Genomic DNA, 20,115 nt, shown 5'->3' on the forward strand with positions numbered 1-20,115 from the left:
TCCCGCCAAAAAGCACAGAGCGCGGGAGAACAGAAGCTGCCGGCCCGTGTCAACTCGCGGCGGCGACTAACCCTTCCCAGCGCCGGGCTGGAGGGGGACGCTAACTCCCGCCAAAAAGCACAGAGCGCGGGAGAACAGAAGCTGCCGGCCCGTGTCAACTCGCGGCGGCGACTAACCCTTCCCAGCGCCGGGCTGGAGGGGGACGCTAACTCCCGCCAAAAAGCACAGAACGCGGGAGAACAGAAGCTGCCGGCCCGTGTCAACTCGCGGCGGCGACTAACCCTTCCCAGCGCCGGGCTGGAGGGGGACGCTAACTCCCGCCAAAAAGCACAGAGCGCGGGAGAACAGAAGCTGCCGGCCCGTGTCAACTCGCGGCGGCGACTAACCCTTCCCAGCGCCGGGCTGGAGGGGGACGCTAACTCCCGCCAAAAAGCACAGAGCGCGGGAGAACAGAAGCTGCCGGCCCGTGTCAACTCGCGGCGGCGACTAACCCTTCCCAGCGCCGGGCTGGAGGGGGACGCTAACTCCCGCCAAAAAGCACAGAGCGCGGGAGAACAGAAGCTGCCGGCCCGTGTCAACTCGCGGCGGCGACTAACCCTTCCCAGCGCCGGGCTGGAGGGGGACGCTAACTCCCGCCAAAAAGCACAGAGCATGGGAGAACAGAAGCTGCCGGCCCGTGTCAACTCGCGGCGGCGACTAACCCTTCCCAGCGCCGGGCTGGAGGGGGACGCTAACTCCCGCCAAAAAGCACAGAGCGCGGGAGAACAGAAGCTGCCGGCCCGTGTCAACTCGCGGCGGCGACTAACCCTTCCCAGCGCCGGGCTGGAGGGGGACGCTAACTCCCGCCAAAAAGCACAGAGCGCGGGAGAACAGCAGCTGCCGGCCCGTGTCAACTCGCGGCGGCGACTAACCCTTCCCAGCGCCGGGTTGGAGGAGGACGCTAACTCCCGCCAAAAAGCACATAGCGCGGGAGAACAGCAGCTGCCGGCCCGTGTCAACTCGCGGCGGCGACTAACCCTTCCCAGCGCCGGGCTGGAGGGGGACGCTAACTCCCGCCAAAAAGCACAGAGCGCGGGAAAACAGAAGCTGCCAGTTTTACGACATAGTCGCACGTTGAACAATCTATGTTTATGGCAAAAACAATTCACAGCAGTTACAAGTTTAAGTCTGTCCCTGGAAATAAATACGTGAACCCTTTCGCGTAGTTTGGCGGAAGCACCTTGCCACACCCGGCGGAGTGATATGGCCAACGTGGCCGGTAGCGGAGCTATCTTCGCAGCGTTCGCGCACTGCTCGCATCGGCACTCCGCTGCGCGCACGGGCGCGTTCGTCGCACGCGCTTCTGGGCAGGTGTTGATGATGCATAACAGCCTGTGCGACGAGAGGAGCACTGACGGGTGGCGTCAATACATTTGCTTTTCTCTGACCATTAGACTGTTTGGTAGACTCCAATCAACTATGTTCATGTCACCTATGTTTAGAGACCGGAAAAATTCGCGAATTCATTTCGCGATAGGCTAAAATACAAATAGTTATACCTCAGTGCTGCCTCTGCTATTGGCTCACAACTCACCTGGATGACGCTGGGCCAATGAGTAGAGACCTGTAAAATTCGCGGATTCATGTCGCGATAGGATAGAGTCCAAATACTTTTGACATTATTTGGCTTCAGTGATTGGGCCACAGTTTATCTGAAGGATTCTGGGCCAATGAAAAATCTTTAACAGAAGAATTAGCGAATCACGATCATTCCAGTCAACAGGTGTTACGAGTTGGTAACCAATCAGCAGATGTAATTTGCACGAGTGCGTAGAGGATCATGGAGTCTATCCTTTAGGGATTTGAAATCGCGAATTTTATTTACAGGTCTCTACCAATGAGAAACACCCGACCAAAGCTTTATCGAATCACAGGCTGCTACGTTGGGACGTCTCACAAGACAGCAGCCAATGCGTGGGTGATATTTGACCGAGTGTACGTAGAACTATGGAGTTCATCCTACAGGTCATTGAACCCGCGAATTTTTCCGGTCCCTACCTATGTTTCTTTTTTTATCGGCTAGGATCGGCGAGGGCGTAGGCATAACTGTCCGCTTGTGGCTAGGACTACTACAAATGCACCGGCTGTAATACTGAAAGCCTGTGATTGCCCTGAAAGAAATTCTGCGCTCCGTTACAAATGATTCCACCAACCAAAGTGCGACAAACACCGTGGCCTGCGATAACGTTGCAAGTTAACCTACAACTGTCTATAGGCGTGTGTTCCTGGACGCGTGATAGCGACATTGTGAAACAGTTTTCTTTGCTACAACGAACGAACTTTAATGCGACAAACAAAATTTTGTTTAAATATGAGCCTCCGCAAAGAATATTTTACTGCAAACAATTATTTTAGCTTGAAATGCATTTTTTAAGTATTATTATCATTAAAACAGTGTAAAGAAATGATGATGTCAGTTACTATAGTTATAAGGATCAGTTTGTGCCACAAGCCAAATTATTGTAATGTAAAATAAATATTAATGTTCAAATAAACCAACTATATCAAAGAATAATTTTTACTGGCAATAATCATAGGATTCTTTAATATAAATATTGATTAAATGGCTGCTTCCGAATTCTAGTCTACTGGATCCCTTGGCTATGGGTAGGGGCAGGCATTTTTCGCGAAAAGATCTGAACACTTATTAGACTGCAACAAGGTATGACCGCACCTGTGGTTTCTTCCTTGTGATTGGCGACCGTCTGCAAGAGAAGTCGTTGCCTTATTTGACTGAGCCACTCAGGACACGTTTACTTCCGCACGGAATCACTGTGATTGGTGTTGTTACAATCGATATGTATCTGGGAGAAACTCACCCAACACGAAACACAGACGATGCTATAGTGTTTTAACTTTCATCTAGTCTCGAAATCTTTTCGCGAAATCTGCATGCCCCTAGCTATGGCATCCACTAAAACTGCATCGTAGTGAACGCGGTCACTCTTACTTTGCTAACGAGTTCTCACCAGGGATGCCGATGCATCCCTACATGCGTCCACTGAACTCCAAATTTATAGGCATGCGACTCGCACCCACTGAGGCGTCCCTGCGTCCATTAGCTTAGGAATATTGTTGTATACTGTTTGTACATAATATTCGATACTTAAAAGTTTTGACATGAGATTTGTTAAAAAAAAAACCATTTATAACACAAATAAGACAAATAAAAACGCATAAAAAAGAATTACCTAGGTTTTTCTAACCTAAACTTACAGAGGTATTTTATGCTCATTACAAGTATTTTCAATAGTTTTATATTCATAACCAAATTTTTATTTTGATCGCTTACCATTTATATTTATTCACGCTACATTATTAATAATTTTTAATTTTCTTTACCATTGGTTGTTGTTATTTACGTTTTGCTGAATCACCATGTATATCATGATTAGAGCCACGGAATTTTCGCGCATTCATTTAGTCGCAAGCTAGAATGCAAACCTCCACACTGTCGCACTGTGTTCATGATTGGACCGCAGTTATCTGAACACGCCCCTCTACGACCGTGAGCCAACGATGTCCAGCTAGGAGAGAAGTAAGCGAATCAGGTAGTGCCAAATAACAAGGATAAAAATGTTCTCGCTAAGAAATCAACCAATGGGAATGTAAACATGGGTCGAGCACACCTATAACTTTGAATTATATCCTGAGGCCAGAGGAATCCGCGAAATTTCCGGGACTCTAATCATGATTAGTAACTTAGGTACAACCAACTGTCAACACATGTTGCTAGCAGTAAACGTATTCCTTAGAAATGCGTCCTTTACATTGTGGCTGCATTTGGCATGGACGCATCCCTGAACGTAAACAGCCACTGTTAGATGAACACACAATGCCGTGTGAAGGAAGGACCTACTTGCGAGCCCTGGTGGCTGTTCTCGGCCTCCTGGCACACGAACGTGACGAAGTCGGACAGCGTGGTGTCGTGTCCGTTCTCGGGGTACTTGGCCGGGCTGTGCTGTCCGTGATCCGGGCCCGCCTGCTGGTAGTAGCTGGAGGCGCCGCTCAGACTGGACGAGGCGATGGACGTGACTGAGCCGTGCTGGCTTGGCAGGCCTGCGCACAAGCGACGCGCATTGCCCACGCTCACCAACCCCCGCGCGACAAACACAACATTCCCTTCTTCGTCCGCCTCCAGTCTTCTGTTTAGCGCAGCTCAGGGGAAACAAACAGAACAATCCACGCCACGCCGTATTGGATCCGCACATTTTATGTCATAACTTATTTTTATTGAGATTGCGAACCAGTCGTTATTGAGAAAAAAAAAATATGACAGATGGAGACATAACCATAAATTTATTTAATACGGCACGGAAAAAAAAAGAACAGAGAAATGGATAACATAAGCGATCCATAGCTTTACCAAGGTAGCAGTACTTAACCAAACATCAGAACCGGCAACACATAACATTCTAAACCATTGCAAATATTTGTTGCAGGTACCAACAACCAAACTAATTGTTTTCTCTATAATAACAACCCGGGAGATATGTAGGTTCCAAAATTTGATCCCTACAATCATATTATTTTCTCCATGTGAACGATAATGATTTCATGGGGGGAAATATTTACTGAAGCTAATCATTTGCGGCATCAGTCAGACTTTAAATTATGTGCTATGTTTCGACGATGTCAAAATTTCAATAATATATAAATATCCTCGTTTGGATTTTATTTCTCCCTTTTCGTCTTCTCTACACCGGGGTCGTTTGGTTGTTAGAAGCGCTCGGAGGAACTCACGAATTTATTTCGCGACAGTCTAAACTAAAAATTAGGTACTACTTTTGTGCAGCTTATGAAAATTTTCTAATGTTCTGTGGAGTACCCTGAACCATAAACAAGGACTCGAGAAAAAAGTGCCGAATAACGGGCGAGCCAAAAAGGTATATATCCCGGAAAACATAGGATCGTGGAGGCTATCCTGTAAGTTGTTGAGTCCGAGGATTTTTCTAATCTCTATTAATGAGTAGAGCAACGATAAATGTGAGTAATCGTTTCACTACAGGCTATACTGAGCTGTCCAATGTACACACACTTGCAGGATACCGAGGTCAGTACCCGAGCCTCAGAAATGCGAGTCCAGTCCTGCTATTGGTCCACCTCGCTCGGTCCAGAAGGTCGTGTGTGGAAACAGTGGCGTAGCCAAGATTATTTTTTGGGAAGGGATGAAGTTACAGCACCTTACTGGTAAGATTTTTTGTTTTGTTTTTTGTTTTAAGACTCGCGTTTATCAATTAATATGAGCGTTAATATGGAGAAATATTTCGCGGCTTGATATACGACGCGGCTCGCGTTCACAAGCATTTTTGAACTAGAGTAGATGTAACATGTCCTACTGTGAGTAGTCGCTTTGGTCTGGGGTATGGCATGTGTGGGTCCAGCCTGTTGTTGCAGCTTTATTATTGGCTCGATTGGAAACAAGAGAAGTCTCATGCAAATATACACGTTGGTAACACAAACATAAATTTACAGTGTACATATCAAGGTGTCTGGCAACTACCTTCAAACTGTTTACAGCTGGTTAGTTTTCATTGTCAAATAATTCTATACCTTAGTAGACACTTATTCTTCATGCACATGCATATCACAGGCGTATACTCAACAGCGTTCGCGGAAGCAAAAGAATGTGTCTGTACATACTTTGTTCCAAAAAAAAATACATATATTAGTGCGTTCATCTGATTGTGTATGAAGAACAGTAATCTGACAAATGCGTTAGATAATATAAAACGTTTTAGCTTCCCCGCTGACGGTTTGTTTTTACAGCTGAAGCAGATAATGTGCCAAGATGTGTAGATTGCTACAATAATTTCTCAGCCAGATTTCGATAGATGATCATATCCAAACAATAAGTCGTGGTTATAGCGATTGTGTTTAAAGGATATCATTAATGGCTATAGTAATTTATGAACGTACTCTTTCACGTAACGTAATAAGACATATCTACTCTTTGCATCAGACGATCGGTTGAACTATACGGGATACATGGCATGTAAATTTTATCTCCCGTAAGAACGAAAGGCCATTATTTACTAAATGGGGAAGCTGTACGAGCTACATATTTGCAAACGCATTTGCCTCCATTAATTAAGTTTACAGAACGTGTACTAACGCCCGTCATTATATAAACAACCTGTGTTATAACAGTAAGAAATATTGTAGAAAAGGTAACTATCAAAAAACTATAAACGATACCAAACAAACTCATTGACACTCAGAAGCAGATATACAGCAACAGGCTAAATATTGTTTTGAGTCATTTCTTTATGTTATATTGTGATCAACCTTAGCACAGCAAACTGTCACTTGCATGATTTCTTACTAAGGGCCGAACTTTTATTCTGATACGTACTTAAAGTAGGTATCGTAAGTTAGCTGTCTTTGTTGAACCATTACCTTTCATAGTCATAAAATTACATACTATTTATTAAGTCACATTTTGATACTAGTGCAAAGTTTTGGGCATGGATGTTGGTTACTTCAATTGTAAGCAAATGCAAAATGCAAAACATTGATTTTGTGCTACTAGCGACTAATACGTGGGTAAGTATGAAATAAACAAAAATCTTTAAAACAAAGCACCAGTCGCTTGTGTATTCTTAAATACGTAGCTGAGTGCTTGAAATATCTTTTAGTTATGCATTTAAAATTTCTGGTGGACTGCAATGAAATTTTTATTAACTTTAGGGGAAGAAACAACCAAGTATGCACATATACCAGAGTCCTTACGCACGTTTAACACTGCTCAGAAAGAGAGATCATGTTTACACACGGTACTTTCCGAGGTACTTAACTGTTCGTACGAGAGTGCGAGAGAGAGTGTGCAGAGTAAAGTGTGCACCCTCTGAAACAGATGCAAATGACTACTCTGCACGAATTTCTCCTAATCAATCTGATTTGATGAATCTCACTCGCAGTTTAGAAATTCATAATAATTTTTTTTTTTGTTTTACAAATTTATGTCCTGCAGATTAATTGTATTTTTCAAGAAAGCGTATTTTGTTGCAAGAAGTACACGATATCATGAAAATAAATAAATTGGTTAATCTAACAGTAATTTAACATAAATTTCTTAAAATTCCCTTGAGAAAATGTTATGAAAAATGTTCATCTTATTTCCTAGTGTGAGTTATGGGTTACGTTTATAACGATTTGAGTCCGTGTTAATTATATATATATATATTAATAATTGGCCTACAGCTATTTTGAAGTATTAAAATACCTATATTACCTTAAAAAATAAAACACCCGTCATTAAATATCTCCAAACACAGTAAAAACAGTCTTCTCATTAAATTTGTTGCTAAAACAAATCTCCCCTCTAAAATATATTTTAATGTCTTAAATTAAAATAATAATATTAAAAGGGCAATAACAATTACTATCGTTTATAAGGTTTTGCAAACAAATAAAAATTTATTTTTAATGTTTGACGGTATATCTTGATATCCCAAAAAATTACGAAATTAACACGAACCATGATTTACCAAATTAAAAACGTGTTTGTTAGTAGCAATTTTTAGAATCTGTGTGGATAAATCTTATTTGACAGCTCAGATATGAAAAAAAATGGAATAATAATGAAAATAAACAAAACATAAATAACGTTATATTATTCGAAAACAAAAAAAAATGAATAATTAACATTTTCACTGAACGTTAAGTAGTAAGGAAACATAGATAATAAGTACGTATTTGTTCATTACATCATTTCCATTACCTAGAACAAAGTTATCTTAACTGAAAATGCCATTGTCAGACTATGTCTGACGGATACTCAATTCGCCGATCAATAAACAATGACATCCGGCAGTAGGTGTGACCGGTAACCTAAATCACAGACGCGCCTGCTATACAGCGAGGTTCTCACGCTCGAACGCAACTCAGACAGTGTCCGACTTCACCTCTGCGTATACTCATACCTACTGGTCTCCGGGAGTGACATCACAGGAGCTGTCCGAAATGGAAGCGAAGTGTGCGACTACGCAAGTCAACGAAGCTGCGTACTTCTCGCGTACTTCGAAGTGAAGAAACGTCGCCATTTTGAAAAAAAAGATTTTGTTTCTAGGTTATATTTGATTCAACATTTAATTAAATTAAAGACTCGTAAAATCATTTGCAATTTATTTTTACTGGTGTTAATATATTAAAAGAAAAATATAAATATTTAAGAACCGCTTCAGCGGTTGGCATACTACTAGCTAGAGTCTCCTGGAAGAGACTGTGCAGCCAGGCCGCCTCAGTGTTTGGGAGCCTACTGGATGGAGTCTCCTGGAAGAGACTGTACAGCCAGGCCGCCTCAGTGTTTGGGAGCCTACTGGATGCAGTCTCCTGGCTGAGACTGTGCAGCCAGGCCACCTCAGTGTTTGGAGCCTACTGGATGGAGTCTCCTGGAAGAGACTGTGCAGCCAGGCCGCCTCAGTGTTTGGGAGCCTACTGGATGGAGTCTCCTGGAAGAGACTGTGCAGCCAGGCCGCCTCAGTGTTTGGGAGCCTAATGGATGGAGTCTCCTGGAAGAGACTGTACAGCCAGAGCCGCCTTAGTGTTTGGGAGCCTACTGGATGGAGTCTCCTGGAAGAGACTGTGCAGCCAGGCCGCCTCAGTGTTTGGGAGCCTACTGGATGGAGTCTCCTGGAAGAGACTGTACAGCCAGAGCCGCCTCAGTGTTTGGGAGCCTACTGGATGGAGTCTCCTGGAAGAGACTGAGCAGCCAGGCCGCCTCAGTGTTTGGGAGCCTACTGGATGCAGTCTCCTGGCTGAGACTGTGCAGCCAGGCCACCTCAGTGTTTGGAGCCTACTGGATGGAGTCTCCTGGAAGAGACTGTGCAGCCAGGCCGCCTCAGTGTTTGGGAGCCTACTGGATGGAGTCTCCTGGAAGAGACTGTGCAGCCAGGCCGCCTCAGTGTTTGGGAGCCTACTGGATGGAGTCTCCTGGAAGAGACTGTGCAGCCAGGCCGCCTCAGTGTTTGGAGCCTACTGGATGGAGTCTCCTGGAAGAGACTGTACAGCCAGAGCCGCCTCAGTGTTTGGGAGCCTACTGGATGGAGTCTCCTGGAAGAGACTGTGCAGCCAGGCCGCCTCAGTGTTTGGGAGCCTACTGGATGGAGTCTCCTGGAAGAGACTGTGCAGCCAGGCCGCCTCAGTGTTTGGAGCCTACTGGATGGAGTCTCCTGGAAGAGACTGTACAGCCAGAGCCGCCTCAGTGTTTGGGAGCCTACTGGATGGAGTCTCCTGGAAGAGACTGTGCAGCCAGGCCGCCTCAGTGTTTGGGAGCCTACTGGATGGAGTCTCCTGGAAGAGACTGTACAGCCAGAGCCGCCTCAGTGTTTGGGAGCCTATTGGATGGAGCCTCCTGGAAGAGACTGTGCAGCCAGGCCGCCTCAGTGTTTGGGAGCCTGCTGGATGGAGTCTCCTGGCTGAGACTGTGCAGCTAGGCCGCCTCAGTGTTTGGGAGCCTACTGGATGGAGTCTCCTGGAAGAGACTGTGCAGCCAGGCCGCCTCAGTGTTTGGGAGCCTACTGGATGGAGTCTCCTGGAAGAGACTGTGCAGCCAGAGCCGCCTCAGTGTTATAAGCCTACTGGATGGAGTCTCCTGGAAGAGACTGTGCAGCCAGGCCGCCTCAGTGTTTGGGAGCCTACTGGATGGAGTCTCCTGGAAGAGACTGTGCAGCCAGGCCGCCTCAGTGTTTGGGAGCCTACTGGATGGAGTCTCCTGGAAGAGACTGTGCAGCCAGAGCCGCCTCAGTGTTTGGGAGCCTACTGGATGGAGTCTCCTGAAAGAGACTGTACAGCCAGAGCCGCCTCAGTGTTTGGGAGCCTACTGGATGGAGTCTCCTGGAAGAGACTGTGCAGCCAGGCCGCCTCAGTGTTTGGGAGCCTACTGGATGGAGTCTCCTGGAAGAGACTGTACAGCCAGAGCCGCCTCAGTGTTATAAGCCTACTGGATGGAGTCTCCTGGAAGAGACTGTGCAGCCAGGCCGCCTCAGTGTTTGGGAGCCTACTGGATGGAGTCTCCTGGAAGACACTGTGCAGCCAGGCCGCCTCAGTGTTGGGAGCCTACTGGATGGAGTCTCCTGGAAGAGACTGTGCAGCCAGGCCGCCTCAGTGTTTGGGAGCCTACTGGATGGAGTCTCCTGGAAGAGACTGTACAGCCAGAGCCGCCTCAGTGTTTGGGAGCCTACTGGATGGAGTCTCCTGGTAGAGACTGAGCAGCAAGGCCGCCTCAGTGTTTGGGAGCCTACTGGATGCAGTCTCCTGGAAGAGACTGTACAGACAGGCCGCCTCAGTGTTTGGGAGCCTGCTGGATGGAGTCTCCTGGCTGAGACTGTGCAGCTAGGCCACCTCAGTGTTTGGGAGCCTACTGGATGGAGTCTCCTGGAAGAGACTGTGCAGCCAGGCCGCCTCAGTGTTTGGAGCCTACTGGATGGAGTCTCCTGGAAGAGACTGTGCAGCCAGGCCGCCTCAGTGTTTGGGAGCCTACTGGATGGAGTCTCCTGGAAGAGACTGTGCAGCCAGGCCGCCTCAGTGTTTGGGAGCCTGCTGGATGGAGTCTCCTGGAAGAGACTGTGCAGCCAGGCCGCCTCAGTGTTTGGGAGCCTACTGGATGGAGTCTCCTGGAAGAGACTGTGCAGCCAGGCCGCCTCAGTGTTTGGAGCCTACTGGGTGGAGTCTCCTGGAAGAGACTGTACAGCCAGAGCCGCCTCAGTGTTTGGGAGCCTACTGGATGGAGTCTCCTGGAAGAGACTGTGCAGCCAGGCCGCCTCAGTGTTTGGGAGCCTACTGGATGGAGTCTCCTGGCAGAGACTGTGCAGCCAGGCCGCCTCAGTGTTTGGGAGCCTACTGGATGGAGTCTCCTGGAAGAGACTGTACAGCCAGAGCCGCCTCAGTGCTTGGGAAACTATTGGATGGAGCCTCCTGGAAGAGACTGTGCAGCCAGGCCGCCTCAGTGTTTGGGAGCCTGCTGGATGGAGTCTCCTGGCTGAGACTGTGCAGCTAGGCCGCCTCAGTGTTTGGGAGCCTACAGGATGGAGTCTCCTGGAAGAGACTGTGCAGCCAGGCCGCCTCAGTTTTTGGGAGCCTACTGGATGGAGTCTCCTGGAAGAGACTGTACAGCCAGAGCCGCCTCAGTGTTATAAGCCTACTGGATGGAGTCTCCTGGAAGAGACTGTGCAGCCAGGCCGCCTCAGTGTTTGGGAGCCTACTGGATGGAGTCTCCTGGAAGAGACTGTGCAGCCAGGCCGCCTCAGTGTTTGGGAGCCTACTGGATGGAGTCTCCTGGAAGAGACTGTGCAGCCAGGCCGCCTCAGTGTTTGGGAGCCTGCTGGATGGAGTCTCCTGGCTGAGACTGTGCAGCTAGGCCACCTCTGTGTTTGGGAGCCTACTGGATGGAGTCTCCTGGAAGAGACTGTGCAGCCAGGCCGCCTCAGTGTTTGGGAGCCTACTGGATGGAGTCTCCTGGAAGAGACTGTGCAGCCAGGCCGCCTCAGTGTTTGGGAGCCTACTGGATGGAGTCTCCTGGAAGAGACTGTGCAGCCAGGCCGCCTCAGTGTTTGGGAGCCTACTGGATGGAGTCTCCTGGAAGAGACTGTGCAGCCAGGCCGCCTCAGTGTTTGGGAGCCTACTGGATGGAGTCTCCTGGAAGAGACTGTGCAGCCAGGCCGCCTCAGTGTTTGGGAGCCTGCTGGATGGAGTCTCCTGGCTGAGACTGTGCAGCTAGGCCGCCTCAGTGTTTGGGAGCCTGCTGGATGGAGTCTCCTGGAAGAGACTGTGCAGCCAGGCCGCCTCAGTGTTTGGGAGCCTACTGGATGGAGTCTCCTGGAAGAGACTGTGCAGCCAGAGCCGCCTCAGTGTTTGGGAGCCTACTGGATGGAGTCTCCTGGAAGAGACTGTACAGCCAGAGCCGCCTCAGTGTTTGGGAGCCTACTGGATGGAGTCTCCTGGAAGAGACTGTGCAGCCAGGCCGCCTCAGTGTTTGGGAGCCTACTGGATGGAGTCTCCTGGAAGAGACTGTGCAGCCAGGCCGCCTCAGTGTTTGGGAGCCTACTGGATGGAGTCTCCTGGAAGAGACTGTGCAGCCAGGCCGCCTCAGTGTTTGGGAGCCTGCTGGATGGAGTCTCCTGGCTGAGACTGTGCAGCCAAGACGCCTCAGTGGTTGGTTGCCTGCTGGCTGGAATCATCGTCCATTTAAATTGATTTTTGAAGCTTTTTAGACTGTTCATCGTCCATTTAAATTGATTTTTGAAGCTATTTAGACTGTGGCATTGGGAGTAGTGTTGTTTTATCCAAAATGCTGTGAATTTTTAGTTTATACAATTTCTAATCGCACTTTCTACATACTGGTGCGACGTGGTTACACATACACAGAATAACATTTTCTGTTGAGAGAAAAAATTATGTGTTCTAGAGTTGAATATGGCATCCAGCAAAAAAAAAAAAAAAGGCATTTTATTAAAGGTTAGGTTTGGACCTCTAATGAATAGAACAGTTATCTGTACATTTTTATCTGATCCTCACTTTGAGCTATTAGTCCCCTTTTCTAGTTGAACATCTGTGGGGACATATGTCCAGAAATAAAAAGCTCCCCTAATTTGTCCCCAAGCTATGGCTCTTTGTCTTATTTCAAAAACACGATTCCTGACTACACACCAGGCACAATAACTCTACTCTGACACAAGCCAGGTTGCTTTTGTTCTTTTCTGGGTGTAGCAATATGCGCCAAAAATATTATATGATAATTAACTATAGCCTGTATTTGTAATATACACTCTTTATCTTCTATAGTTCATGTACACCATGTTTTTCTCGTAGCGAATTACATTTTCCAGCAGTTCAACGAATAATTGAAACAGAGTAACAAATCTGAACGTTAAAACTAATTTTTTGGCCTCTATTAGTGTGGAGTTTATGAATTAAATCATAAATATGAATTGTTATCATTGAAGAAATATCTTTTTCCGTTTGCATGCACAATCGAAGGAGGATATTCTGAAAAAACAATGCAGGGCCAAGATTTGCAAGGGAAAATAGTGGTGCAGTAATATTAAAGTTTTGGTGTTTCGTTTGCGGTGTTAGGCAGCAGAAAGGCTGAATAGGACAAAAACGCATTCAGCCTAATGGCTGATTCAAGTTGATTCAAGTGGATTACAAAGCAATGGCATAAAATGTGTGGTCATTAAATTTGTAAAGCGCTGAGTGTTAGGTTTGCAAATACTATTAATAAGATAATTAGTTTGTTTGTCACTTCACCTTGTAAATATAGTCACTAAAAAAATAACATTTTTTAGTCTTGTATTAAAGCAATACTACGTATCAGAATTTCCCTTAAGCACATATTTTTATGGATGTACAGTTTTCTTGAACTGAATCTTACCACCCGCCATATGAGATTCCGCCATTTTTAATTATGATGTCATGGTTGCCATTTTGTTTCGAGAATTTTTCGCCATCTTAGATCCTAGAGCCTTCTGCCATTTCGTTTTCCGCCATTTTAGACTATAAAACTTTTCTCCATTTTAAATTATGATATTATGTTCGCCATTTTGTTTTACAGTAATTTCAAAAAATTTGGATTTCACCATTTTGAACTTTGATGGCATGTCCGCCATCTTTAAAATATGAGATTAATATCCAAATAAATCGGGAAAAGTAAAAAAAAAATATAGAAAATATTTAATTACAATTTTAATTAAATTTTAATAAAAACCACACCTTGGAGTCTTCAGTTCGAACCCAGTGAGGTCATTAATTAAAAATGGCGATGGGTCCTACCTTCTTGGTGGCTGCTGGCATGCCGACCCCCGCTACTAATGCCAATGAATATATATTATGCCAACAATAATGATGAAATGGTGGCTATCTTCAAGACGCCATCTTGTTTCCGTCTGCTAGAGTTCGCTTCCACCATATTGGTTTATTTATTAGCCACTAGTGTGCATATCATCAGCAATTGTAGACTCCGCCATATTGAAAATCTGTTGTTATCAACCTAACAATTTGGAAAAGAGTCCAAAAATCATTTTTAAAGTGACCTATTGTTATATTGGTCTTTTCGATCGATTCTCGGTGCATTCCTTTGTCGATGCCAAAAAGTTACTTTTAGCTTAAAATATTTATTTAATTAAATATCAATTCATTTTAATGTTTTACCATAAAAGTCATAGTTCCAAGTTCAAAAACTAAAACAACCTTTTTTACAAACATTTTAACTACATAAATTCTTCACTACTACAAGTAAAAACAAGCCAATTATTAAAGTCTTAGCATTTACCGATTCAGTCAGTCTTCCTGGAGTGTAAAGCGAGTCCTTTGCATGTCTTGGCAGGTTTTTTTTAGGGCAGTTGCACATGACAGTCTATCACCACACATATCTCACACCTGGGAGTTCTCTGTTTCGTTAAAAGGACAGTGATATATTTCATGATGCCTTGCACTGAACATGTGTGAAAATGTCTTGCCACAGAAGATACATTTGGTTCCTATTGAATGTGAAACTAGTCCTTCACAATTATTGGTGTGTCATTTTGTGTTTCCATAGTATATAAACTGGTTACAGCACAGTTTTCAATGATATTTAACACATTTAGTGTTATTATTACATTCGTGCATTACACACTCATGAATTTCAGGTTTTTAATGTCACAGTAAGCACAATTTTTCTTTTTTTGGGGGGGAGGGGAGTGGGAAGGATGAACCACCGACAGTTGTTGCTTCCTTGGTTATCAATGTCGCTGCTGATGAAATTGTATCTGTTAAAAACTCCAGTACTGTTGAGATGGTAAATAATGTTGGCGCTGCTACATGCAAGATACCCATGCTCGTCGGCATCATTGATGTTGATCTCTGTTGGTGATGGTGGTGACATTATAGTTGTATGTAATAGGTCAGAACCTTCGATTGCTGATGGTACAGGTGTAATCGCGGTCTTCGTCGTTAATGCTACTGAATTTATCAAATACCAGTAAGTATTAACTGTTGAATAACTGTCCGGAGAGTCTGTCCTCACTCTTCCACAAACAAGTCTGAGAGTCACAACCAAGGCAAGCCATTTATATATCCACATTCTAAAGTCATGTGACACTTTGTACCCAATCAATTTTCAGTTTGTATTTTCCAGCATTGGGAATGAACTGCCAAATAGTCGCGACGTCGATATAAGGAGCCACACCATTCATATTGCGGTGAACTAATAGACTTTTTCAATGGACAGTTCCAGTCTTCATAATGTCTAGCATGGCACACATGGTTAAATGTTTTACTACAGAATTTACAAACAGGCTATTGCTTGCATGTAACTGGCCCAGTGCAGATTTCAGAATGCCTTTTTAATCTATATCGTCATCCAATTAGATTATTACATTTGATGTACTGAAACAGTGTTCTTGTACACTATTCTGGCATCAGCTTCTTTCATGGATGCGAGCATTAGATGCTTTGGTAAACTACTTTCCATACAGTACCAACACTAATGCGTCTATTATGCCAATTAATTTTTGTTGCTCATTGTTGTCACCGAGTATACTGTGTTCGATACTGTTGCCGAAGACACTGCAGAATTCTCAACTGATGGAACCACTCCTGTCAATGTTTCCTGTGCTGACTAAACCATGCATATTGAAGTCTCCGAGGTCTCCTCTGCTGCTATAAATGTACCCATCAAAGTCCATGTTCATGTCCAGATATGGGTAGCTTTCGCTGTTTAAAAATGTTTTTACATTAAGTATTTTCCAGTCATCAAACACGGAAGGCCTCACTCCTGCAGTCGACTCGTGTTTCAGTCTGAAGCTCGACGACGACGTGTCTTGGTTTTTCCATACCGAAGCTGGAATTTACTATCCAGTAGATACAATGGCTTGGAGGCAAACCAGGATACGTTTCCATGCTCCAGGATCGAAATATGTCAATATCTTTCAATTTTATACGTTCTTCAGCATCTTGCTAGGTTCGACTGTGCTCAATTGGATGTGAGGCAGCATCCACTCGATAGACTAGAGTATTGGCGAGTCATCCTGGGGATTATCTACAGCAGCAAACTATTGTATTTATGTGCGTGTTAGCTAGAAGCAGTATGAGTTATATTTTGAATTAATGATTATATGATTGCAGTCTTCTGCGAATCCGTGCAGCATGAACAGAGGAACACATACTTCGAAATTTTCTTCAGTATATTCAAGTAGTTTGTATTCTTCCTCGAGTGCCCAGCCAGCCCTCTTTGCAGCAAACAGTTCATTCCACATAAGCAAAAGGTAATTTTTCATAGCAGGTGTTATGCCCATATCTCTTGTCTGGTCTACCTTGGCACCAATGAGTACACACATAATTTACCCGATTAGGTGAAGAATACCATTGCAGGGTATTTTCTTCGTAGAAGGGGACCTCCGTATGCTTTTATCAGTGATACAGTCTTACAAAAATTAGGCACATCGCTTTAAGTGCCGATGTAAAGTTATTTCTTCGTTTCAAATATTCATCAAGCATTCTTGCTGGTCAATGATTTCGACGACGACTTCGTGTGCGCTCTTCACGATGACTAAAATTTAAATGATACTTTGCGGTACTTCAACCAGTTTATATCTCGGTGGATCAATTGGCGAAAATTCGTGTAGCTTGTTTGTTAGTCTTCTGTTGAGATATGTTCCACTTGCAAATTGCAGTTTACCCATAAAATATTTACGGGCAGTATATTTTCTGCTAGCGTGGATTCGTATGTTTTTCCTGCAGCGTTGATATTCGGTTCGAGTCCTAGCATTTGTACTTATGGTCCCTGGTTTCATAAAGTTGACATTTTCACTGCATGTAAGACGTCTTTTTTTGGTGTTTGTTTTCCATGCAGTTGAAAGTATGCAATTGGTGGTAACTTTTCCTTGATGTAATTTAAATGTCATTAATTTCGCAAGAGCCAACAGGTAACTGTATCTCTTAAGCGGTCCCGTCACTTTTCAGCAATCAGATCTTGCAGTTATCTTCTATGGCATTGTGTTTGAAAATATACAAGTCCAAGACACCATTCTTCTTCCAGTTCTAGAGGTGGGAAATGAACCTTCCGCAGATCCGAATAATGGCCTGACAAGGTTAGTGTTATAGACATAGCTGATTATTTTTCCATACTGCGTAGGACTTTTATAATTTTTTCAGTCAAAAAGCTAAGGCACAAGTAACCGCGGCTTGTTTGGTTTCGTATTGTAGTACATTGAAGTTCTTCGTGGGTACCAACTAGTTCTCGAGTAGGCCTTAAATCACGGAAACAGTCGTAATAATCTGCTTTTTTCCTCGACTAGTTTAATGCCAACCAGTGAGTACTGTGACCTGCCTAGATGTCTAACATAATAATGGCACACTCGCGAGTTTTAAGTTTTGCAAGTAAATTGTCTCGCATGTTCACGCCTCTGAAATGTGGTATTTTTAGTTTGCAGGTGTATTTTAATACATCTGTATTGGTGAGCTGTTGTTTCGGCAGAGATCTTAAGATATTGTCACCCTTTTTTTATACCTAGACCTAATTTGTAAGGCCATAAGTAAAGACCTTCGCCATTAAAATAGTTTCAGTGTTGGTATTGTGCCTTCATGATTCCTACAACTGCTTGTGCTCGTTATCCGAAGTATTGACTAGCCGCTCTATAGGCCTGCCATTAGTAGCACCGATGAGGCCGCCGAGGACACCAAAATCAGGCAAAAGCAAAGGTATAAATCCGCCAGTAATCTTCTTACTGAAAATTTGTCCTCTTTTCTCAATCTTTTGCAGGCCTGCACCAGTCTTGCGCGAGTGAGGCTTAGTCTTGGGGGCCATGAATCGATATTGGAGAGTACTCATTCCTAAGTTAGTCTTGTCCTTAATGGTCTTCGATACACCCCACACCAATATTTTATCTCCTAGTCCTGCATCTGGTGAATCGATTATATCATCGGCTTTCTGAGCCAATATCTCGTTAGCTCTGTGCCTTGATTCTAGGTCTATGCTTTCGGAATAAGTAATATCACGCTGCTTGCATGCTTCATCAATAGAATTAATGTCCGAGTCACCGTGAACTAGTTCTATGGTTATATCCTTTTTAGACCGTATAATATGTAGCCGGGAATGTGTAGCTCGAAGGACAGATTATTTATAAGCGAGTTTACGAGTCCTACATCGATGCGTTTTTTGTTCTTAACTCTTAGAGACATTACACATAACTAAGAGAATAACAATAAATATGCTTCTTTTATAGAATTTCACCAGTACCATGTGAATCGTCAAGCAGGTAGTTTGTTTGCCAATGCGTATTATGCATGACAACGAGCCAGTGTGCGCACATCGTGACTTGGATCTTTTTTGCCTTCTATCATACGATGCATAAACGCAGCCCGTCCAAATGTAACAAAATGTGCGTTCTACTCAAAGTACCAACAGTAGGCTAAGATTTTACGATCGGCGAAGGCCTGGAGTATTTTACTTTATTGATAATACAGATGTGGTACCTCATAGCGAAGCAAGAATCAATTTTTTTTGTACGAAAATGTGTGCTATAAGCAAGACGTGATTCAAGAGTACTTTTCCATGGGAAGTTACGCAAAAGTCAACTGCGTTTACCTGTGTCATACCTACAGCAAAATTCCTTAACATTTGCTGCGTTTTAATGCAAATGTCAACGTGGTGTTTCATATGGAAGAAATTATTTACATCTCGCTTACAATGGCCATGTAAACACAAACATGATGTTTAAGGAATTCAAAGGCATGTTCTACTTGTGCTGGAAAAACGAATATGGATTCTTAGTTATCAGCAAGGACTGCGATCTATATAAGGGCAGGTGTAACGTGTGTACCTGCGTACACAGGCAAAGAATAGTACCCCTGACTTTTCACTGCATACCACCCGCGCAACAGGGAGCTGGGCTGGCTTCCCCCGAATAGACGAGACTATTCTTCTTCCAGCTCGTCAGGGAAGCCAACGAGTATAAAAGGGCATGCGCCAAGTCAATCGAAGAGCAGAACAACTGGGGCAGGCTGCCACGCTGCTCCGACACCGCTCGCCGGCCTACACCGTCATCAACCGCGGAGTTGCTGCCGCCCGAGGACCGAGAAGACTTCGACTGGGTGAGACCTCTCCGAGTTGTAACGCAGGATATGGACAGTTCATGTGGAAGCGTCGCTGGATTAGGCATAAAATCTTTCCGAACTGGCATGAACTAAAAACGAAGGTCCAGCCACAAGGGCAAGAGGGCGTGCGTTAGCAACTCCCGTGAGGGCCGAGCGAGCGGGTGTCTTGGCACAATCCCGACACTATCACGACACAATCACCACCAGATTACAACACAGTACGGACTTTAACTCTACCGCCGGTAACGAAGAATTGTAGACACCAGAAACAGCGAGCGGGATAAGATCTTGTGCGTTACTGCGGCGATGTGTAGCGAGCTTCACTTGGTAGCGGCGGAAGAGTAACAGAAAAACAAACCGCATAAACAGAGACTATGTTAAACGAATGGTTGTGTGTAAATAATTGTAACCACTTGTATTAATGATCTGATTTATGTTCCGAGTTGAGTAATATTAAGATTTTGAATGTTCAGTGTGACTTTGTTTGTTTTCTAGTCTTAGTAGTTTAGCTTGACGGCGTATCGGTCGTAGGCGGTGACGAGCTCACGGCTCCCCAGAATTAAGGGTATTGTTTTGTTTTTTATAACTGTTCTGGAATCCATCACAGAGAGTTAATTCATATGTCTTGTGTTATAGTGGGAACTTGCATCAGCAGTTCGACTCCACAAGAACCCGACTTATTTACTTTTTATGTCAGTTTGTGAATCAATGAAGTACTTGTTTGTGTTATTGAGTTTGTCAATAAATTGTTATTGGAATGAACTTAACTTAGCAACTAATTTCAGAACCACCCGCAAACGTTCTTTTTCCTCCTTGTTAGGGTTTTCCTATGTCCTTAGTAAAACCCATGACACAGGTATCTACAAGGTTTCGATCAGTTTATCGTTAAACATGTGCCATAGTATTTCAGAATTCAGTCGTAGCAGTCATGCTACGAGTACTGAAAACGAACTGCATACTGTTCTTAAGGCTCACGGCACCGAAATCCACAAATACATTTCA

General features: G+C 44.5%; 1 protein-coding gene across 9 annotated transcripts in view; it reads right to left on the reverse strand.

Annotated features, from left to right (window-relative positions):
- The window catches only part of LOC134529603 (nuclear factor 1 X-type), a 608,051-nt gene that overhangs the window by 39,835 nt on the left and 548,101 nt on the right, over positions 1 to 20,115 (reverse strand). For all 9 annotated transcript variants that reach the window (XM_063363878.1, XM_063363875.1, XM_063363872.1 and 6 more), the window contains one exon: positions 3,899 to 4,098. In XM_063363878.1, coding sequence (XP_063219948.1) covers positions 3,899 to 4,098 — 200 coding nt within the window. The remainder of the gene's footprint in view (positions 1 to 3,898; positions 4,099 to 20,115) is intronic.

Source organism: Bacillus rossius, chromosome 2, assembly GCF_032445375.1.
Source record: "Bacillus rossius redtenbacheri isolate Brsri chromosome 2, Brsri_v3, whole genome shotgun sequence".
Taxonomy (NCBI): domain Eukaryota; kingdom Metazoa; phylum Arthropoda; class Insecta; order Phasmatodea; family Bacillidae; genus Bacillus; species Bacillus rossius.